At 46.2% G+C, this 23,611-nt stretch overlaps 3 protein-coding genes across 3 annotated transcripts in view; 2 read left to right on the forward strand and 1 right to left on the reverse strand.

Annotated features, from left to right (window-relative positions):
* Window positions 1-23,611, forward strand: part of LOC115191022 (ciliary neurotrophic factor receptor subunit alpha) — a 489,986-nt gene that overhangs the window by 13,784 nt on the left and 452,591 nt on the right. The window lies entirely within an intron of this gene.
* LOC115191016 (predicted GPI-anchored protein 58) lies at window positions 5,659-7,322 on the forward strand. Its single transcript, XM_029749017.1, has 3 exons — window positions 5,659-5,701; window positions 6,364-6,881; window positions 7,152-7,322. Exons 1-3 carry the CDS (start codon window positions 5,659-5,661, stop codon window positions 7,320-7,322), a joined length of 732 nt encoding a protein of 243 aa, XP_029604877.1.
* On the reverse strand, window positions 21,708-23,391 carry LOC115191017 (salivary glue protein Sgs-3-like). Its single transcript, XM_029749018.1, has 3 exons — window positions 23,071-23,391; window positions 22,413-23,029; window positions 21,708-22,140 (listed from the first exon to the last, which is right to left on the reverse strand). Exons 1-3 carry the CDS (start codon window positions 23,389-23,391, stop codon window positions 21,708-21,710), a joined length of 1,371 nt encoding a protein of 456 aa, XP_029604878.1.

Here is a 23,611-nt window from a genome sequence, read left to right on the forward strand (position 1 = left end):
GGATATGAGTACAGAACATAGAGGATGAGGGAACTGGCTCTCTGTTCTCTCTCTTGACAACCCACACGCTTGTTCAGAAAGTTAAATTCTCTTCTTACAGTTCTCAAAGTCTGAGATCTCTAAATCTTGGAAGCTGGTGCAGTTGGTCAGACAGAGGTCAGACAGAGGTCAGACAGAGGTCAGACAGAGGTCAGACAGAGGTCAGACAGAGGTCAGACAGAGGGTACAGGATCACAGGGTGAGAAACCATTTCTCTCCTCTCTCTACTGATCACAGGCTGAGGAACAGGTTCTCTCCTCTCTACTGATCACAGGCTGAGGAACAGGTTCTCTCCTCTCTACTGATCACAGGCTGAGGAACAGGTTCTCTCCTCTCTACTGATCACAGGCTGAGGAACAGGTTCTCTCCTCTCTACTGATCACAGGCTGAGGAGCAGGTTCTCTCCTCTGGGAATGGAGCGGAGGGACAGGTTCTCTCCTCTGAGAATGGAGCGGAGGAGCAGGTTCTCTCCTCTGGGAATGGAGCGGAGGAACAGGTTCTCTCCTCTGAGAATGGAGCGGAGGAACAGGTTCTCTCCTCTGAGAATGGAGCGGAGGAACAGGTTCTCTCCTCTGGGAATGGAGCGGAGGAACAGGTTCTCTCCTCTGAGAATGGAGCGGAGGGACAGGTTCTCTCCTCTGGGAATGGAGCGGAGGGACAGGTTCTCTCCTCTGGGAATGGAGCGGAGGAACAGGTTCTCTCCTCTGAGAATGGAGCGGAGGGACAGGTTCTCTCCTCTGGGAATGGAGCGGAGGAACAGGTTCTCTCCTCTGGGAATGGAGCGGAGGGACAGGTTCTCTCCTCTGAGAATGGAGCGGAGGAACAGGTTCTCTCCTCTGAGAATGGAGCGGAGGGACAGGTTCTCTCCTCTGAGAATGGAGCGGAGGAACAGGTTCTCTCCTCTGGGAATGGAGCGGAGGAACAGGTTCTCTCCTCTGGGAATGGAGCGGAGGAACAGGTTCTCTCCTCTGAGAATGGAGCGGAGGAACAGGTTCTCTCCTCTGGGAATGGAGCGGAGGAGCAGGTTCTCTCCTCTGGGAATGGAGCGGAGGAGCAGGTTCTCTCCTCTGGGAATGGAGCGGAGGAACAGGTTCTCTCCTCTGGGAATGGAGCGGAGGAACAGGTTCTCTCCTCTGGGAATGGAGCGGAGGAACAGGTTCTCTCCTCTGAGAATGGAGCGGAGGAACAGGTTCTCTCCTCTGGGAATGGAGCGGAGGGACAGGTTCTCTCCTCTGAGAATGGAGCGGAGGAACAGGTTCTCTCCTCTGGGAATGGAGCGGAGGAGCAGGTTCTCTCCTCTGGGAATGGAGCGGAGGAACAGGTTCTCTCCTCTGGGAATGGAGCGGAGGGAGCACTAAGGATCTGGCTCTGAATGGGGAGAGGCTGAACTATAACTGTTTATCCTTTATCTCTGCTGTCTGACGACCCACACGTTTGTTTATTAGATTTTATCTCTTCTTACAGTTCCTCATCTGAGTTAGGCTTTCTCTAGACATTGGAAGCTGCTGCTGTGAGGGTGTGAGGTTTTGAAGGTGTGAGGGTGTGAGCGAGGGATTGAGGGTGTGAGGTTTTGAGGGTGTGAGTGAGGGAGTGAGGGTGTGAGGTTTTTAGTGTTTGAGGGTGTGAGGTTTCGAGGGTGTGAGGTTTTGAGTGTTTGAGGGTGTGAGCGAGGGATTGAGGGTGTGAGGTTTTGAGGATGTGAGTGAGGGTGTGAGGATATGAGTGTTTGAGGGTGTGAGCGAGGGATTGAGGGTGGGAGGTTTTGAGTGTTTGAGGGTGTGAGCGAGGTATTTTGGGTGTGAGGTTTTGGTTATGTGGGGGCAGCCATTCTTTATAGATGTGGGTGTGGTTATGTGGGGGCAACCAGTCTTTATAGATGTGGGTGTGGTTATGTGGGGGGGGGCAGTAAGTCTTTATAGATGTGGGTGTGGTTATGTGGGGGCAGCCAGTCTTTATAGATGTGGGTGTGGTTATGTGGGGGCAGCCATTCTTTATAGATGTGGGTGTGGTTATGTGGGGGGAAGGGGGCAGCCAGTCTTTATAGATGTGGGTGTGGTTATGTGGGGGCAGCCAGTCTTTATAGATGTGCGTGTGGATATGTGGGGGGTTAGCCAGTCTTTATAGATGTGGGTGTGGTTATGTGGGGGGTTAGCCAGTCTTTATTGATGTGGGTGTGGTTATGTGGGGGGTTAGCCAGTCTTTATAGATGTGGGTGTAGTTCGTCTAGGTGTTTCTATTCGTTGTTGTTTGTAGTAGCCCCCTCCACATCTCTTTCTGCTGTAACAGCCCTGCTCCTAGCCCCCTCCACATCTCTTTCTGCTGTTACAGCCCTGCTCCTAGCCCCCTCCACATCTCTTTCTGCTGTTACAGCCCTGAGACTAGCCCCCTCCACATCTCTTTCTGCTGTTACAGCCCTGAGACTAGCCCCCTCCACATCTCTTTCTGCTGTTACAGCCCTGAGACTAGCCCCCTCCACATCTCTTTCTGCTGTTACAGCCCTGCTCCTAGCCCCCTCCACATCTCTTTCTGCTGTTACAGCCCTGCTCCTAGCCCCCTCCACATCTCTTTCTGCTGTTACAGCCCTGAGACTAGCCCCCTCCACATCTCTTTCTGCTGTTACAGCCCTGAGACTAGCCCCCTCCACATCTCTTTCTGCTGTTACAGCCCTGAGACTAACCCCCTCCACATCTCTTTCTGCTGTTACAGCCCTGAGACTAGCCCCCTCCACATCTCTTTCTGCTGTTAAAGCCCTGCTCCTAGCCCCCTCCACATCTCTTTCTGCTGTTACAGCCCTGCTCCTAGCCCCCTCCACATCTCTTTCTGCTGTAACAGCCCTGAGACTAGCCCCCTCCACATCTCTTTCTGATGTTACAGCCCTGAGACTAGTCCCCTCCACATCTCTTTCTGCTGTTACAGCCCTGCTCCTAGCCCCCTCCACATATCTTTCTGCTGTTACAGCCCTGAGACTAGCCCCCTCCACATCTCTTTCTGCTGTAACAGCCCTGCTCCTAGCCCCCTCCACATCTCTTTCTGTTGTTACAGCCCTGCTCCTAGCCCCCTCCACATCTCTTTCTGCTGTTACAGCCCTGCTCCTAGCCCCCTCCACATCTCTTTCTGCTGTTACAGCCCTGAGACTAGCCCCCTCCACATCTCTTTCTGCTGTTACAGCCCTGCTCCTAGCCCCCTCCACATCTCTTTCTGCTGTAACAGCCCTGCTCCTAGCCCCCTCCACATCTCTTTCTGCTGTAACAGCCCTGCTCCTAGCCCCCTCCACATCTCTTTCTGCTGTTACAGCCCTGAGACTAGCCCCCTCCACATCTCTTTCTGCTGTTACATCCCTGCTCCTAGCCCCCTCCACATCTCTTTCTGCTGTAACAGCCCTGCTCCTAGCCCCCTCCACATCTCTTTCTGCTGTTACAGCCCTGCTCCTAGCCCCCTCCACATCTCTTTCTGCTGTTACAGCCCTGATACTAGCCCCCTCCACATCTCTTGCTGCTGTTACAGCCCTGAGACTAGCCCCCTCCACATCTCTTGCTGCTGTTACAGCCCTGAGACTAGCCTTTCCAAATCTCTTTCTGCTGTAACAGCCCTGCTCCTAGATCCATTCTTCTGTGAGGAAAACACAGAGGTTTGCAACAATTAACTAGATTGGTCATTAACCCTCTCCAGTCTTTGGCAGTCCTTAGGTAGGCAGACACCCCAGATAGTGAGGATGGACCTCCGTTTTTCCAGCCTTTTCGTCCATCCTCGCCTGAGGACTGCTATGTTTGTAACTACATGATCAAAGTGATGTGAATATTTTTTATGAATATGTAAAGGAAAGCTTAATGTCCCTAAAGGGATCTTAAAGAAGTCTTTGGTGTTGTGCTGATGACTCATCTGGTCTGCTCTGTTCATCACTGTAGCTAGCTCCCAATTCGCAACCTATTTCCTTTATAGTGCAGTAATTCTGACCAGAGCACATAGGGGTCCAGAGTCCATCTTTTATTAATTTTAATTTTTATATTTATATTTAACCTTTATTTAACTAGGCAAGTCAGTTAATGTTGAAGACAGACGTTCCGCTAGCGGAATGCCTATCCAACATCCAATGGAACAGCAGGGCGCGAAATACAAAACATCAAAAATCTAATAATTTAGATTTCTCAAACATACGACTATTTTACACCATTTTAAAGATACACTTCTCCTTAATGTAACCACATTGTCCTATTTCAAAAAGGCTTTACAGCGAAAGCAAAACATTAGATTATGTTAGGAGAGTACATAGACAAAAATAACTACACTGCCATTTTCCAAGCAAGGAGATGTGTCACAAAAACCCAAAATATAGCTTAAATGAAGCACTAACCTTTGACGATCTTCATCAGATGGCACTCCTAGGACATCATGTTACACAATACATGTATGTTTTGTTGGATAAAGTTCATATTTATATCCAAAAACAGCATTTTACATTGGCGCGTGCGGGTAATAAAATGTATTCCCACCAAAACTGCCGGTGAATGAGTACATCAATTTACAAAAATACTCATCATAAACGTTGACAAAATATATAACAATTATTTAAAGAATTATAGATACACTACTCCTGGATGCAACCACTTTGTCAGATTTTAAAATAGCTTTATGGAGAAAGCACATTGTTCAATATTCTGAGTACATAGCTTGCCATCAAAGCAAGCTATACAGATACACGCCAAGTTCTGGGGTCAACTAAACTCAGAATTAGTATTATAAATATTCTCTTACCTTTGCTGATCTTCATCAGAATGCACTCCGAGGACTCCTACTTCCACAAGAAATGTTATTTTTGTTCAAAATACTCCATATTTATGTCCAAATACCTTTGTTTTGTTCGTGCGTTCAGATCACTATCCAAAGGCATAATGCGCGAGCGTAATTCGAGACACGAAAAGTCAAAATATTCCATTACCGTTCGTAGAAACATGTCAAACATTGTTTACAATCAATCTTTAGGGTATTTTTTATGCAAAAATGCGATAATATTCCAACCGGACAATAGCATATTCATTCCAGGAGAAAAAGAAGGAACGTCCCTTTGTCCTCGGGCAGTCCACTCATTGACTGAGCTACTATTTTCTACCCAGTAACAGGAGAAGGATAAAAAAACTTTCTAAAGGCTGTTGACAGCCAATGGAAGCCTTAGGAAGTGCGACGTGACCCCACAGACACTATAGTTTTGATAGAGATTCAAAAGAAGAACTACAATTCTCAGATTTCCCACTTACTGGTTGGATTTTTCTCAGGTTTTTGCCTGCCATATGAGTTCTGTTATACTCAGAGACATCATTCAAACAGTTTTAGTAACTTCAGAGTGTTTTCTATCCAAATCAATATGCATATTCTAGTTTCTGGGCTCGAGTAGTAGGCAGTCTAATTTTGGTACGTTTTTCATCCGGCTGTGAAAATACTGCCCCCTATACCTTAACAGGTTTTAAGAACAAATTCTTATTTACAATGGCGACATACCCTGGCCGAACCCGGAGGATGCTGGGCCAATTGTGCACTAGCCTATGCGACTCCCAATCACAGCCTTGATGTGAGGCAGGCTGGATTCGAACCAGGTACTGCAGTGACGCCTATTGCACAGATGCAATGCCTTACACCGCTGCGCCACTCGGGAGCCAATCTGAAGGCAGTAGGGTCCCATTTGGGATGCAACCTCTTTTCTGTTTCTTCTAAAGCCCTTAAACAAAGTGTTCATTAGTCGTCTGACTAGACTGTGTCTCATTGGGCAGAGCAGCAAGTTCTAATCAGCATCTCTCATTGATACACTAGGCTATACTTGACTGTAGTACTACTAGTAGTAGTAGTAGTAGTAGTAGTAGTAGCAGTAGTAGTAGTAGTAGTAGTAGTAGTAGTACTAGTAGTAGTATCAGACTGTTATTTAGGCTGTAATTGTACTGTTCGGTCTGTAGTAGTAGTAGTAGTAACAGTAGTAGTAGTAGTAGTAGTAGTAGTAGTAGTAGTAGTAGTAGTACTAGTAGTAGTATCAGACTGTTATTTAGGCTGTAATTGTACTGTTCGGTCTGTAGTAGTAGCAGTAGTTGTAGTTGTAGTAGTAGCAGAAGTAGTAGTAGTAGTAGTAGTAGTAGTAGTAGTAGTAGTAGTAGTAGTAGTAGTAGTAGTCTGATATGTATAAATGGTGTGTGTGTGTGCATCCGGGCAGGCTAACTCTTTGTCTCTGAGGCCTACTGTGTCCAGAAGTGACAGATTGGGGCTCAGGAATGCCTGGAGGCCACAATAGCAGGACCCAAAGCAGTGTGTAGCACACATCTACAGTAGCATGCACTATTGTAGCCCCAGACACAGAGATAGCAGCCCCAGACCTAGAAATAGCAGCCACAGACCCAGAGAAAACAGCCCCAGACCCAGAGAAAACAGCCCCAGACCCAGAGATATCAGCCCCAGATACAGAGAAAACAGCACCAGACCCAGAGAAAACAGCCCCAGACCCAGAGATACCAGCTCCAGACCCAGAGATAACAGCCCCAGACCCAGAGATAGCAGCCCCAGACCCAGAGATAACAGACCCAGACCCAGAGATACCAGCTCCAGACCCAGAGATAGCAGCCCCAGACCCAGAGATAGCAGCCCCAGACCCAGAGATAACAGCCCCAGACCCAGAGATAGCTGGCCTAGACCAAGAGATAGCAGACCCAGACCCAGAGAAAACAGCCTCAGACCCAGAGATAGCAGCCCCAGACCAAGAGATAGCAGCCCTAGACACAGAGATAGCAGCCCCAGACCCACAGATAGCAGGCCTAGACCCAGAGATAGCAGGCCCAGACCCAGAGATAGCAGGCCTAGACCTAGCAGTATCCAAAGCCCTCCTATAGCAGTATCCCCAAGCTAACATCTACAGTCTCCCCAGCTCTCCTATAGCAGTATCCCCAAATAACCTTTACAGTCTCCCCAGCTCTCCCAGGCTGCTTTGCACTCTCTCAGCCCCAACCCTCCTAGCAGTTCCCCGCCCCTACCCCAGCACCAACCCTCCTAGCAGTTCCCCAACCCAACCCTCCTAGCAGTTCCCCAGCCCCAGCACCAACCCTCCTAGCAGTTCCCCGCCCCAACCCCAACCCTCCTAGCAGTTCCCCAGCCCCAGCACCAACCCTCCTAGCAGTTCCCCAACCCTCCTAGCAGTTCCCAACCCCAACCCTCCTAGCAGTTCCCCAACCCTCCTAGCAGTTCCCCGCCCCTACCCCAGCATCAACCCTCCTAGCAGTTCCCCGCCCCTACCCCAGCATCAACCCTCCTAGCAGTTCCCCAACCCTCCTAGCAATTCCCCAACCCCAACCCCAGCCCCAAGCCGGCAGCTGACACGGCACGATCAGGCACACACTGTGGTCTCTAAAACTGACCCAGTCTAGGAATAGACCCAGAAAGTCTCATTATGTGGCCTCGTAGCAGGGCCATTAAATGCTGTATGCACCCTATTCACTATATAGTAGCAAGGGTCCATAGGGTAGTAGTGCACTTTATAGGGAATAGGATGCTTTTTGTGACTGGAACGCTGTGTTTCTGCCTGGCCTTCCTACCGACCGGAGGGCTTTTAATCTATTAATGGATGATCCTTAAACACTAATCAATGTGGCCTTTTATATTTCCTTTAAAGCAGAGAGGAAATGAATAAATAAATCATGTTGGCTGAGTGGCCTCTCAAACACCCTCTCTTCTTTTCCTCTGCTCTGCTCTGCTCTGCTCTCCTCTTTTCTTCACTCTTCTCTTCCTCTCCTCTTTTCTTCACTCCTCTCTTCCTCTCCTCTCCTCTCCTCTCCTCTCCTCTCCTCTCCTCTCCTCTCCTCTCCTCTCCTCTCCTCTCTCTAGGGCATGCTTGTCTTCTCGCGTTAGTTTGCACACCATACTGACACTATTTGCTTTATTTTGCCTTCAGTGTGCAGCTTTTTATAAGCAATGCCTATTTTAATAGCATTCAGCACACTTCATTATAAGTGAAAGAGAATTTCCTGTGCTGAAGGTCAGAGGAGGCAGGCTCTCTCTCAGGCTCAGGCTACTTGCATTAGCATCTTGTATTCACTGTAATCAGAGTTGACTGTTCTACAAAGGAAGGTACCAGAGTTGAATATTCTACTGGGGGAAGGTACCAGAGTTGACTAGTCTACAAGGGAAGGTACCAGAGCTGACAGTCAAATCAAACGTATTTATAAAGCCCTTTTTCAGCAGATGTAACAAAGTGATTATAAGAAATTCAGTCTAAAACCCCAAACAGCAAGCAATGCAGATGTAGAAGCACGGTGGCTAGGAAAAACTCACTAGAAAGTCTTGAACCTAGGAAGAAACCTAGAGAGGAAACAGGCTCTGAGGGATGGCCAGTCCTCTTCTGGCTGTGCCGGGTGGAGATTATAAGAGTACATGGCTATTAAGGCCAGATCATTCTTCAAGATGTTCAAACTTTCTTAGATGACCAGCAGGGTCAAATAATAATCACAGTGGGCGTAGAGGGTGCAAAAGTTCAGCACCTCAATATCAGTTGGATTTTCATAGCCATGCATTCAGCGGTCAAGAGAGAGAGAGAGAGAGAGAGAGAAACAAGGTAGCGCGTCCAGTGAACAGGTCAGGGTTACAGGTCAGGGTTACATAGCCGCAGCAGAACAACAGAAAATGGATCAGCAGCACAACCAGGTGGACTGAGGACGGGGACAGCCAGGAATCATCAGGCCAGGTAGTGCTGAGTTGAGAGAATTAGAGGGAGCATACTTAAGTTCTCACAGGACACCAGATAAGACAGGAGAATTATACCAGATAGGACAGACTGACCCTAGCCCCTCGACAGATAGACTATTGCAGTATAGATACTGGAAGCTGAGACAGGGATCGAGGGACATGTGGCCCCCGGACAGGGCCAACCAGGCAGGATTTAACACCACATACTTCTCCAAATTACAGCCCCCACACCACTAGAGGGATATCAACAGACCACCAACTTACTACCCTGAGACAAGGCTGAGTATAGCCCATGAAGATCTCCTCCACTGCACGAGCCCGAGGGGGGCGCAAGACTGGACAGTAAGATCATGTCATTGACTCAAGCCTGGCACAACGTGATGCACCCCTCCTTGGGACGGCATGGCATTACACTAGTAAACCAGTGACTCAACCACCGTAATAGGGTCAGAGGCAGAGAATCCCAGTGGAGAGAGGGGAACCGTCCAGGCAGAGAAAGCAAGGACTACAGTCCATCATAGGACCTACTGAAGAGATAATTCTGCATCTCTCACATGGACAGGCAGACCATTCCATGAAATGGAGCTCTATAGGAGAAAGCCCTGCCTCCATCTGTTTTCTTAGAAGGTATGTACGGCAGGACCAAATCGGAGAGATAGGTAGGAGCAAGCCCATGTAATAAAATGAGCTCTAGCCTTAACAGGAAGCCATTGTAGAGAGGCTAGCACTGGAGTATTGTTGTTCTAGTCAAGATTCTAGCAGCCATGTTTAGCACGAACTGAAGTTATTTAGTGCTTTATCCTGGTAGCCGGAGAGTAGAGCATTGCCGTAGTCTAATCTTGTGAGGATTGACGCTGGTAGACGAGAAGCAAGTACAGAGAGTGAACATTTAATTAGCAATAGACATGGAACAGGACAGGACCGCCTCTGGGCATGATCACATAACGACATTAATGCTGACACAAGGTAATGGAGTCCGGGAGCATGCGTGACAAATCTAGAAGTGACAAAAGCATGGATTTGCTTTTCTGCATATTTTTGGGACAAAAAGTTTTATTATTGATATGTTCGTCAAAAGAGAGATCAGGATCCAAAGTAACACAGTAGATATAGGTAGATACAGTAGATATAGGTAGATACAGTAGATATATATAGGTACAGTAGATATAGGTAGATATAGTAGATATAGGTAGATACAGTAGATATAGGTAGATATAGGTAGGTACAGTAGATATAGGTAGATACAGTAGATATAGATAGGTACAGTAGATATAGGTAACACAGTAGATATAGGTAGGTAAAGTAGATATAGGTAGATACAGTAGATATAGGTAGATACAGTAGATATAGGTAACACAGTAGATATAGGTAGGTAAAGTAGATATAGGTAGATACACTAGATATAGGTAGATATACACTACTGTTAAAACATTTGAAGTCACTTAGAAATGTCTTTGTTTTTGAATGAAAAGCACATTTTTCATCCTTTAAAATAACATAAAATTGATCAGAAATACAGTGTTGACACTTAATCTTGTAAATGACTATTGTAGCTGGAAATGGCTGATGTTTTATGTAATATCTACATAGGCATACAGAGACCCATTATCAGCAACCATCACTCCTGTGTTCAAATGGCACGTTGTGTTAGCCTTTTTAAAATGATAAACTTGGATTAGCTAATTGATCATTAGAAAACCCTTTTGCAATTATGTTAGCACAGCTGAAAACTGTCGTTCTGATTAAAGAAGCGATAAACCGGCGCCATTGAGGCCATCTCCATTTTAAAGTAGTCAATTTTTCTTCTTCAGCTGATTGCTCCCAACTCATAGGAATCCAGTTGACTACTTTAAAATGGTGGAAGCCCTCAATGGCAATGTCAGATTTTATTATGGAATATCTACATAGGCGTACAGAGGCCCATTAACAGCAACCATCACTCCTGTGTTCCAATGGCACGTTGTGTTAGCTAATCCAAGTTTATCATTTTAAAAAGCTAATTGATCATTGGAAAACCCGTTTGCATTTATTTTAACACAGCTGAGAACTAATGTTCTGATTAAAGAGGCAATAAAACTGTCCTCCTTTAGACTAGTTGAGTATCTGGAGCATCAGCATTTGTGGGTTCGATTACAGACTCAAAATGGCCAGAAACATAGGACTTTCTTCTGAAACTCGTCAGTCTATTCTTGTTCTGAGAAATGAAGGGTATTGCCAAGAAACAGAAGATCTCGTACAACGCTGTGTACTACTCCCATCACAGAACAGCGCCTCACAAGTCCTCAACTGGCAGCTTCATTAAATAGCTGGCATTGAAGGCCAGCTTCCCGGAGTCGTCTCTTCACTGTTGACGTTGAGACTGGTGTTTTGGGGCCGGGGCCTCACATTTTGATGTCATTTTAGTGGACAAAAAAAATGCTGTGGGGGTTGCCATGGAAGTCAAGAAGGGGAGTGAGGTGTGTGTGTGTGTGTGTGTGTGTGTGTCTGTGTGTGTGTGTGTGTGTGTGTGTGTGTGTGTGTGTGTGTGTGTGTGTGTGTGTTCAAACACACATGCATGTGGGGGTCTGGGAGAGGAAGTGTGTCCATCTGATGAATGGGCATGTGCCTGAACTCAATTTTATACACTAATTGTTATTCACTAGTTGTAGTCTCACCCATTCATTTCTAATGACTGGTCATTTTTGACCGGGAACACTACAGGTGTACAAAAGTTAAATAAAAACAGCCAAAATGTAATGAAAATCATCAAAATCTATTTTGTTTGTTCAGATGCCCTGTGTGGACAAAGTCATTGAACCTTATGACAATCAGATTAAATTAACAACATTTTACAGAGAGAAAACTCAGCAGGAGGGTTAAAAGTAAAACATTTACCGACATCCCCTTCCTAATGTCTGAAACACAAGCTTCCAGGGTAGGCCATTTTGGGGCTTCACCGTGTGTCGTCCGCATAGCAGTGAAAGTTGACATTGTGTTTCCGAATGACATCACCAAGAAATAGAATGTATAATGAAAACAATAGTGGTCCTAAAACGGAACCTTGAGAATCACCGAAACGTACAATAGATTTGTTAGAGGACAAAACATCCACAGAGACAAAACTGCTATCTTTCCGATAGATAACATCTAAAACCAGGCAAGAACTTGTCCGTGTAGACCAATTAGGGTTTCCATTCTCTCTCAAAAAATGTGGTGATCGATGGTGTCAAATGCAACTAAGGTCAAGGAGCATGAGGACAGATAGAGTGCCTTCTGCATTGAGCAAAGCTGTCATCGAGGCAAAGGGTGACCTTGAAGAACGTAAAATATATTTTGATTTGTTTAACACATTTTTAGTTACTACATGATTCCATATGTGTTATTTCATAGTGTTGATGTCTTCACTATTATTCTACAATGTGGAAAATAGTAAAAATAAAGAAAAACCCTTGAATGTATATGTGTGTCCAAACTTTTGACTGGTACTGTATGTTGCAATTGCAAACGTAATAAGATGGTGGTCCATTTAGATCCACAATATTTATTCTACAGGACAACATTCAATCCAGGGTCTGACTGTGGCAATGTGGGTCTGTGGACTTTTTCATGTGATTATTGAGGTCACCAAACATTTGAATATTATCTGCCATGATTACAAGGTCCGATAGGAATTCTGGGAAGTCAGTGAGGAACACTGTATATGGCCCAGGAGGCCTGTAAACAGTATATATAAAAAGTGACTGATTAGGCTGCATAGATTTCATGACTAGAAGCTCAAAAGATGAAAATTCTGTAATTTGATTTTTGGAAATAGAAATTTGCTGTCACAAACGCTTCCGCCTTTGCGGGTTGAATGGGGGATATGGTCTGAAGCTTTGTTGTGCTTGGTGACCTCTGACTGTTTCATCATAATATTGTTGGTGCCGACATGAATAACAATACCCCTATATCATCTACACTCGCCTGTTTTAGCTTTAGCCAGCACCATCTTAACAATAGTTTATACTACTATCTGTATGGTACTACTACTATCTGTATAGTACTACTACTATCTGTATAGTACTACTACTATCTGTATACAGTCTTCCCTGTGGCTCAGTTGGTAGAGCATGGCGTTTGCAACACCAGCATGGTGTACTACTATCTGTATAGTACTACTACTATCTGTATACAGTCTTCCCTGTGGCTCAGTTGGTAGAGCATGGCGTTTGCAACGCCAGCATAGTGTGTGCAACGCCAGGGTTGTGGGTTCGATTCCCACGGGGAGCCAGTACAAAAAAAAAATTATAAATGCATGAAATGTATGCATTCACTACTGTAAGTTTCTCTGAATAAGAGCGTCTGCTAAATGACTAAAATGTAAATGTATAAACTTGTGGCACAGATACTGTTTCATCTTTTCCTACACTTCAATTGCCCTTGCCTAACAATTACATCTGGCTTGCAACTCAACTATTCTCACCGTGAGGTGATAGTTCTCCATTATGAGATGATTGACTGCCATTAGAAGGCATCATGTTTCTTCGCTTTTTGAGGTGGTGGAGGTCCTGCTGATCTGTGTCCAGATGAAGCGTCAAGGGGGAAAAAGTTTAATTAAAAAAGTTGTGTGAGGACAAAACTAAGACCTTGTATACGTGTTAAATACAGAGTTTGATTAAATAGTTATTAAGAGTAAAAAGTAAAAACATTTGGCAGTTAGCCAACTAGCAACATAAAATACAGCAGTACAGAGACGACATAGAAGTGTGTGTCACCAGTCACGTGATTAGCAAGTAGGAAGAGAGGGGATGGTATCAGAGTTGAATAGTCTACAGAGGAGGGTACCAGAGTTGACTAGTCTACAGAGGCACCATGAAGACCAAGGAGCTCCCCAAACAGGTCAGAGACAAAGTTGTGGAGAAGTACAGATCAGTGTTGGGTTCTAAAAAAATATCTGAAACTTTGAACATCCTAAAGAGCACCATTAAATACATTATTAAGTAATGGAAAGAATATGGCACCACAGCAAACCTGCCAAGAGAGGGCCACCCACCAAAACTCACGGACCAGGCAAGGAGGGCATTAATCAGAGAGGCAACAAATAGACCAAAGATAAACCTGAAGGAGCTGCATAGCTGCATAGGAGCTTTGCAGATTGGAGTATCTGTCCATAGAACCACTTTAAGCCGTACACTCCACAGAGCTGGACTTTACAGAAGTGGCCAGAAAAAGCCATTGCTTAAAGTGTTCGCCAAAAGACATGTGGGAGACTCCCCAAACATATGGAGGAAGGTAATCTGGTTAGATGAGACAAAAATGTTGCTTTTTTGCAATCACTTGGCTCCTGTCCCAAGTGTCATATAAAGGGAGGGTGCTGATAATCAACAACCTGGCGGCATCCTCCCTGTGGCATAAACTGGCTGTCCTCAACCCCCCGCCAACCCCCTGCCAGTCTACTTCTAGACCGGCAACACAAAGCTGGTGGATTTCTTCTGGTCGAGCCATCACTGGCTGAGGGCGGCAGTCCGTCCACGAAGGAGGACAGGGCCTGGTGGAACTGGAGAGCAGGGTGGCTGCATTCCGACTAAAGGCTGGGCATAGATTGCTGTACCATACTGATATCGGCTGGAGGGAACCATGCGCGCTGCTGAGGAGAGCTGGTGGATTAGGGTTGGACCGGCAGCTGTTCCTCATGAGGCAATAGAGGCTGAATAGGGAAAGGGAAAGGGAAAAGGGGGATACCTAGTCAGTTGTCCAACTGAATGTATTCAACTGAAATGTGTCTTCCCCATTTAACCCAACCCCTCTGAATCAGAGAGCTGCCGGGGGGGGCTGCATTAATCCACATCCACATCTTCGGCGCCTGGGGGACAGTGGAATAACTGCCTTGCTCAGGGGCAGAACCACACATTTTTACCTTGTCAGCTCAAGTATAGCAGGTCTCTCTGATTTCTACTCTGCGATGCTGAGGGCCTAGCAGCTGCATGAGAAACCACATGAGGAAGGGGTGTGGAGCATGGGCTGTTGGTGTGGAAGGAGCCTATCTTCCACAATCCAGCCATCGTTTTGGAATCAGTTCAGTCGGACACCCTGCAGAAGCGAGTGATGGCAGCTGGTTTACTAAGTCTGGGCAACCTGCGGCTGCGGGTGGAGGAGGGGTGGGAAAACTCCGGAAGTCCAGGCACAACAAACAGGAATAACATCTATTAGGCCGCTGGAGAGATTCCTGGGGGAGTTCCAGGAGGCTCTGTCTGTGCCGGTAAGGGAGACGTTTGAGCGGCCAAAGGGGGAGGGGCCACCAATGTTTGCAGTGACGGCAGAGACTGAGGACTGGCAAGGGGGTCTGGAGGACTTGTTGGACTTTAACACTCTGAGCCTGAGGGGAGTTTGAGGGGGTGGGAGGTAAAGCCCTCTACAACCTCTGCGTTAAGGTGAGGAACATTAGGAGCCTAACAGGAGTGAGGGCACATCAGTGGCAGTGGGGTATGTGGGGCAGAGAGTATGGTGGGTTTTAGATGGAGGGGGCTCGACAAACCCCCAGTACCGAAGAGGTCAAGGGACCTCCAGTGGAGGGTTCTACATGGAGCCCTGGCCACTAATAGATGGTTGGCGCGGTTCGACCCGGGAGTCAGACAGGGGTGTCCTTTCTGTGTCATGAATGAAACTGTGCATCATGTGTTTTCTGTGTGCTACAGGTTAATGCCATTAATGTCTCTGTTGAAACGTCTGTGTGAGAGGTTGGGGTTTGACTTTATTGTCTGGATGTTTATAATGGGGTACAGGTATTCGAATAAGGAAAAGGCCAAATGTGTGTTGTTGAATTTTCTGTTTGCTCAGGCAAAAATGGCTATTTGGATAACAAGGAGGAACAGGATCAAAGGTGGAGGAATAACAGACCCTTTACTATTATTTAATGGGATGGTCTCTGCGTGCCTTAGGGTGGAATTTGAGTTCTATAAAATGAAAAGTGTTTATATATTTAAGGAGATATGGTGTGTCGGGGAGGCCGTCCGTATATCTGGGGAAGATTGGGTTGGATATATACAGTGTGGGAAAAAAGTATTTGAACCCCTGCTGATTTTGTACGTTTGCCCACTGACAAAGAAATGATCAGTCTATAATTTTAATGGTAAATTTATTTGAACAGTGAGAGACAGAATAACAACAAAAAAATCCAGAAAAACGCTTGTCAAAAATGTTATAAACTGATTTGCATTTTAATGAGGTAAATAAGTATTTGACCTCCTCTCAATCAGAAAGATTTCTGGCTCCCAGGTGTCTTTTATACAGGTAACGCGCTGAGATTAGGAGCATACTCTTAAAGGGAGTGCTCCTGACCGCAGCTTGTTACCTGTATAAAAGACACCTGTCCACAGAAGCAATCAATCAGATTCCAAACTCTCCACCATGGCCAAGACCAAAGAGCTCTCCAAGGATGTAAGGGACAAGATTGTAGACCTACACAAGGCTGGAATGGGCTACAAGACCATCGCCAAGCATCTTGGTGAGAAGGTGACAACAGTTGGTGCGATTATTCGCAAATGGAAAAAATACAAAAGAACTGTCAATCTCCCTCGGCCTGGGGCTCCATGCAAGATCACACCTCGTGGAGTTGCAATGATCATGAGAACAGTGAGTAATCAGCCCAGAACTACACGGGAGTATCTTGTCAATGATCTCAAGGCAGCTGGGACCATAGTCACCAAGAAAACAATTGGTAACACACTATGCTGTGAAGGACTGAAATCCTGCAGTGCCCGCAAGGTCCCCCTTCTCAAGAAAGCATATATACATGCCCGTCTGAAGTTTGCCAATGAACATCTGAATGATTCAGAGGACAACTGGGTGAAAGTGTTGTGGTCAGATGAGACCAAAATAGAGCTCATTGGCATCAACTCAACTCGCCGTGTTTGGAGGAGGAGGAATGCTGCCTATGACCCCAAGAACAGCATCAAACATGGAGGTGGAAACATTATGCTTTGGGGGTGATTTTCTGCTAAGGGGACAGGACAACTTCACCGCATCAAAGGGACGATCGACGAGGCCATGTACCGTCAAATCTTGGGTGAGAACCTCCTTCCCACCGCCAGGGCATTGAAAATGGGTTGTGGATGGGTATTCCAGCATGACAATGACCCAAAAACACACGGCCAAGGCAACAAAGGAGTGGCTCAAGAAGAAGCACATTAAGGTCCTGGAGTGGCCTAGCCAGTCTCCAGACCTTAATCCCATAGACAATCTGTGGAGGGAGCTGAAGGTTCAAGTTGCCAAACGTCAGCCTCAAAACCATAATGACTTGGAGAAGATCTGCAAAGAGGAGTGGGACAAAATCCCTCCTGAGATGTGTGCAAACCTGGTGGCCAACTACAAGAAACGTCTGACCTCTGTGATTGCCAACAAGGGTTTTGCCACCAAGTACTAAGTCATGTTTTGCAGAGGGGTCAAATACTTATTTCCATCATTAAAATGCAAATAATTTTATAACATTTTTGACATGCGTTGTTCTGGATTGTTTTGTTGTTATTATGTCTCTCACTGTTCAAATAAACCTACCATTAAAATTATAGACTGATCATTTCTTTGTCAGTGGGCAAACATACAAAATCAGCAGGGGATCAAATACTTTTTTCCCTCACTGTACGGTTGTAGAAGTGGTGAGGTTTTGGTTATTGTGATGTGTGATGTTGTTTTGTATTGTGTGGTAGAGGGCAAGGTGACTATGGACAGGGGGGTGGTGGTGGTGAGGTTTTAATGAAATGAGGATGTATCATTAAAGAAGGACAAAAAGTCAAGTCTCTCTCTCTCATGTTTGACTTTTTAAATGGGACTGAGGCCCCTGGGCCTAGTGCCATTCGGTTTCTTCTTCTGCTATAATCCATGAATAATTTTTATAGCCAACATTTCCCCTTGATTAGAGGGAACCTGTAAAAGCACAGGTTCAATGATCTCCAATGACTAGTCTTGAGGGGAGCTTTCCGTCATTGGAGAGTCTGAGATAACACACTGTGTCCTGTTCTGTCACTAACTAGGCTACTCTGCATCCGCTGTCCCACTGATAACACTAAAGCCCAGGAGCAAGTGGCACCCTATATGTGGAAGCTAAGGACGGCTGACTGCTTCCTGTTTCAATAGAACATTGCCAGGTTCTTATTGACCAGTGTCTCGTCAGTCTGAAAAGGGGAAGGAAGGTACCCTCCTCTGTAGACTATTCAACTCTGATACCCTCCTCTGTAGACTAGTCAACTCTGATACCCTCCTCTGTAGACTAGTCAACTCTGGTACCCTCCTCTGTAGACTAGTCAACTCTGATACCCTCTTCTGTAGACTAGTCAACTCTGATACCCTCCTCTGTAGACTAGTCAACTCTGATACCCTCCTCTGTAGACTAGTCAACTCTGATACCCTCCTCTGTAAACTAGTCAATTTTGGTACCCTCCTCTGTAGACTAGTCAACTCTGATAAAAATCAATTTAAATTACAGGTTGTAATGGAACCAAATAGGAAAAGCACCAAGGTGGATGAATACTTTTGCAAGGCACTGAAACAGAGCTTTGCTCTTGCCCCAGTTTACCTTAGCTGACGAAGCTCCCTCGTACACCTTTAGACCGTCTCTAGTGTCTGCATATCCTGCCCATCCCTCATCATCACAGAAACATCATCTGTGTACGCCGTCACTGCTATGCCTGTCAACACACCCCATACCTGTCCAGAACACTCCCTGTATTCTCCTGCATAGGAGGCCCAGAAAAGGCTCAATAGCTAGTGTATATAACTGCCCCGGTAGAGGATATCCTTGTCTAATGCCCCACCTCACCCAGAATGGCCTACTGAGCCGTCCTCCCACCTTGACCATACATAACGCCCCAGTATACAACATCTTCACACAGGTCAAAAACCTTTCCCCAAACACAGACATCACATTAAACAGACACTCATGGTCCACTCTATCAATCAAATCAATGAAATGTATTTATAAAGCCCTTCTTACATCAGCTGATGTCACAAAGTGCTGTACAGAAACCCAGCCTAAAACCCCAAACAGCAAGCAATGCAGGTGTAGAAGTACGGTGGCTAAGAAAAACTCCCTAGAAAGGCCAGAACCTAGGAAGAAACCAAGAGAGGAACCAGGCTATGAGGAGTGGCCAGTCCTCTTCTGGCTGTGCCGGGTGGGGATTATAACAGAATATGGCCAAGATGTTCAAATGTTCATAGAGGTCCAGCAGGGTCAAATAATAATAATCACAGTGGTTGTCGAGGGTGCAACAGGTCAGCACCTCAGGAGTAAATGTCAGTTGGCTTTATCATAGCCGATCATTGAGAGTATGTCTACCGCTCCTGCTGTCTCTAGGGAGTTGAAAACAGCAGGTCTGGGACAGGTAGCACATCCTGTGAACAGTTCAAGATTCCATAGCCGCTGGCTGAACAGTTAAAACTGGAGCAGCAGCACGGCCAGGTGGACTGGGGACAGCAAGGAGTCATCAGGTCAGGTAGTCCTGAGGCATGGTCCTAGGGCTCAGGTCCTCTGAGAGAGAGAAATAAAGAAAGAAAGAAAGAAAGAAAGAAAGAAAGAAAGAAAGAGAGAAAAAGAGAGAGAGAATTAGAGAGAGCATACTTAAATTCACACAGGACACCGGATAAGACAGGACAAATACTCCAGATGTAACAGACTGACCCTAGCCTCCCGACACAATCAAAAGCCTTCTCTTTCTAGAGAGACCAGTCCAAAGTTCAAATTAGAAACCATCGACAAGTCCAACGTATCCCTGATTAAGAACAAGCTGTCCGTGATTGTGCGTCCCGGTACACAATGTCTGGTCCTTGAGTACTATAGAGTCCCGATGGGACTTCAGTCTGTTATCGAGGACCTTGGAGAATATCTTGTAGTCTGCATAGAGCAATGCAATACACCTCCAGTTCTTAAGTTCAAACAAGTCCCCTTTTTTTGGCAGGAGAGTCAGACCCAGCCACATCTACAAAACCATCTATAGCCTGACTAGACCCAGTCTCATCTACACCACCAGCCTGACTAGACCCAGCCTCATCTACACCACCATCTATAACCTGACTAGACCCAGTCTCATCTACACCACCACCTATAACCTGACTATACCCAGCCTCATCTACACCACCATCTATAACCTGACTAGACCCAGCCTCATCTACACCACCATCTATAGCATGACTAGACCCAGCCTCATCTACACCACCATCTATAGCCTGACTAGGCCCAGTCTCTGCCTGCTTCTCATGACCCCCTGCACATTGATCTCGATTTCCCCCACTGGCGCTTGTACCCTCACCTTGTCTACGGCCTTTGTGTTGGCACACAAAGCTCAAAGCTTTATGTTGGCCCCAAATCCCCATACTCAAAACACTGCAGATTATCTGTGCTGGCAAACCCTGCATAGAGCCCCTCCCCATGCCTCCCTTTAAAATGCACAATTAACTGCCTCCGGAATGAAACAACATGCTTAACAACATCTGCCTGAAAACCTGCCGACAACCGCTAGCAGACTCAGCTCTTTCCCGATTTGATCATCTGTAATAAACGGAGGAAGAGTCGCAACTACCACCCTTGTCAAAGGAGTCGAAAGAGGATAAATCGGCACCAACACATCCCTTACAAATATTCCACTAGTAATTAGCCTGCCCACTAAATTTACTTTTTCATTAACACAACCACAGCTTTGTTCATTCTGGATGCAGAATGCATAAATTCAGCTCCTTCCTGTTCACCTACCGTGAGCAGAACCTCCTCCACCTTAACTCCTTTCTCAGGAACACACCTGAATCCATGCCGTAATGACAGCATCTCCTCCACCTTAACTCCATTCTCAGGAACACACCTGAATCCATGCCGTACCGACAGTAACTTCTCCACGTTAACTCTTTCACAGCCTAGCGCAGAGGAGACTCTGTCGTTACGGCATGGATTCAGGTGTGTTCCTGAAAATGCCATCACGCACACCACACCGTTCAAACCTCAGGAGACTGAAACTCCGTCCTCTTCCTCCCTAACTTTGGAAAAAAAAAACAGTGGGTTCCGCTAAACTAACAGTGAGTTAACCCTCCACCATAGAAAATAAAATTTAAAGAAAAGGTCAAGGAAAGAATCAAGAAAATGAGTAAGGACAGAGCCCTCCACACGGCCTCTCATCTACAAACATTCCCAGTATGCACTGAGAGAGAGAGAGGTGGGATCAAGAAACGAGGAGAAGACAGAGAGAGAGAGAGAGGTGGGAGCAAGAAACAGGCGGAGAAAAGAGAGAGGGATTTGAGGGATGATATATTTTAGAGAGGGGGATTATTTGTCTCTCCTCAGTCCCTGGCAGCAGACTCCTCCCCCTCAGGGGCAGTGTGGAGAAAACGTCAATAAGGGTTATGAGAGAACATGAAGGACCCTGTTATCCACGTGGTAACATAACCCTGTCATCCCTCTGGTAATACAACCTTTCATCCATTTTACTTCTCCATCATTTAGCAGACACTCTTATCCAGAGCGACGTACAGAAAGTGTTAGTATCTTGCTGAAGGGCACATCGACAGACTTCTTTCACCTAGTCGTCTCAGGGATTCGAACTAGTGACCTTTGGGTTACTGGCCCAACATTCTTAACTGCTAGGCTACCTGTCATCTCTGTGGTAACAGTGACAAGACATATATCCATTCAGTCTTTAATCCCCTGCTCCAGACTGATGTCAGGATGATGTCAGAGTGGTGACTCGACATGACAACATTCTAACCACTTTGTCTGGTGCCAGCAAGTACCTGTTTTTCTTTGTTAGAATATAGCAGTTCTTATCTACAGGCTTGGTATCTGCAGGCTTGGTATCTACAGGCTTGGTATCTACAGGCTTGGTATCTATCTACAGGCTTGGTGTCTACAGGCTTGGTGTCTACAGGCTTGGTATCTACAGGCTTGGTGTCTACAGGCTTGGTGTCTACAGGCTTGGTATCTACAGGCTTGGTGTCTACAGGCTTGATGTCTACAGGTATGATATCTACAGGCTGGTGTCTACAGGCTTGGTGTCTACAGGCTTGGTATCTACAGGCTTGGTGTCTACAGGCTTGGTGTCTACAGGCTTGGTATCTACAGGCTTGGTGTCTACAGGCTTGATGTCTACAGGTATGATATCTACAGGCTTGGTGTCTACAGGCTTGGTGTCTACAGGCTTGGTATCTACAGGCTTGGTGTCTACAGGCTTGTTATCTACAGGCTTGGTGTCTACAGGCTTGGTATCTACAGGCTTGGTATCTACAGGCTTGGTGTCTACAGGCTTGGTATCTACAGGCTTGGTGTCTACAGGCTTGGTATCTGCAGGCTTGGTGTCTACAGGCTTGCTGTCTGCAGGCTTGGTGTCTGCAGGCTTGGTGTCTACAGGCTTGGTATCTGCAGGCTTGGTATCTGCAGGCTTGATATCTACAGGCTTGGTTCTGTAAGCTTGATATCTAAAGGCTTGGTGTCTACAGGCTTGGTGTCTACAGGCTTGGTATCTACAGGCTTGGTATCTGCAGGCTTGGTATCTACAGGCTTGGTTCTGTAAGCTTGATATCTCAAGGCTTGGTGTCTACAGGCTTGGTATCTGCAGGCTTGGTGTCTACAGGCTTGGTGTCTACAGGCTTGGTATCTCCAGGCTTGGTTCTGTAAGCTTGATATCTAAAGGCTTGGTGTCTACAGGCTTGGTATCTGCAGGCTTGGTATCTACAGGCTTGGTTCTGTAAGCTTGATATCTACAGGTTTGGTATCTACAGGCTTGGTATCTGCAGGCTTGGTGTCTACAGGCTTGGTGTCTACAGGCTTGGTGTCTACAGGCGTGGTATCTACAGGCTTGGTGTCTACAGGCTTGGTGTCTACAGGCTTGGTGTCTACAGGCTTGGTGTCTACAGGCTTGGTATCTGCAGGCTTGGTGTCTACAGGCTTGGTGTCTACAGGCTTGGTGTCTACAGGTATGATATCTACAGGCTTGGTGTCTACAGGCTTGGTATCTACAGGCTTGATATCTACAGGCTTGGTATCTACAGGCTTGGTATCTAAAGGCTTGGTATCTACAGGCTTGGTATCTAAAGGCTTGGTATCTGCAGGCTTGGTGTCTACAGGCTTGATATCTACAGGCTTGGTATCTAAAGGCTTGGTATCTACAGGCTTGGTATCTCCAGGCTTGGTATCTACAGGCTTGGTATCTAAAGGCTTGGTATCTACAGGCTTGGTATCTACAGGCTTGGTATCTACAGGCTTGGTATCTAAAGGCTTGGTATCTACAGGCTTGGTATCTACAGGCTTGGTATCTACAGGCTTGGTATCTGCAGGCTTGGTATCTACAGGCTTGGTTCTGTAAGCTTGATATCTAAAGGCTTGGTGTTTACAGGCTTGGTATCTACAGGCTTGGTATCTCCAGGCTTGGTATCTACAGGCTTGGTGTCTACAGGCTTGGTATCTCCAGGCTTGGTATCTCCAGGCTTGGTATCTACAGGCTTGGTATCTACAGGCTTGGTATCTACAGGCTTGGTATCTAAAGGCTTGGTATCTACAGGCTTGGTGTTTACAGGCTTGGTGTCTCCAGACTTGGTATCTACAGGCTTGGTGTCTACAGGCTTGGTATCTCCAGGCTTGGTATCTACAGGCTTGGTATCTACAGGCTTGGTATCTACAGGCTTGGTTCTGTAAGCTTGGTATCGGTGGGGCATAACAGTGCTGTCAAGTCTCCATGTATATTCTCCCAGTGTAAAAGGTAACAATTATAATGAGTGTCAGAAACACACTGTGCAGCGCTGTGTGATGCTGCAGGTAGGACCTCCTGGTGGTTCAGCGTCACCAAGATGACTGTATAGTTCAGTGAATCAGCAACTAGGACATTCTGTATAGGTTCAGTCACTGAGGTGACTGTACATCAGGCTGTACTCTATA

Source organism: Salmo trutta, unplaced genomic scaffold, assembly GCF_901001165.1.
Source record: "Salmo trutta unplaced genomic scaffold, fSalTru1.1, whole genome shotgun sequence".
NCBI lineage: Eukaryota > Metazoa > Chordata > Actinopteri > Salmoniformes > Salmonidae > Salmo > Salmo trutta.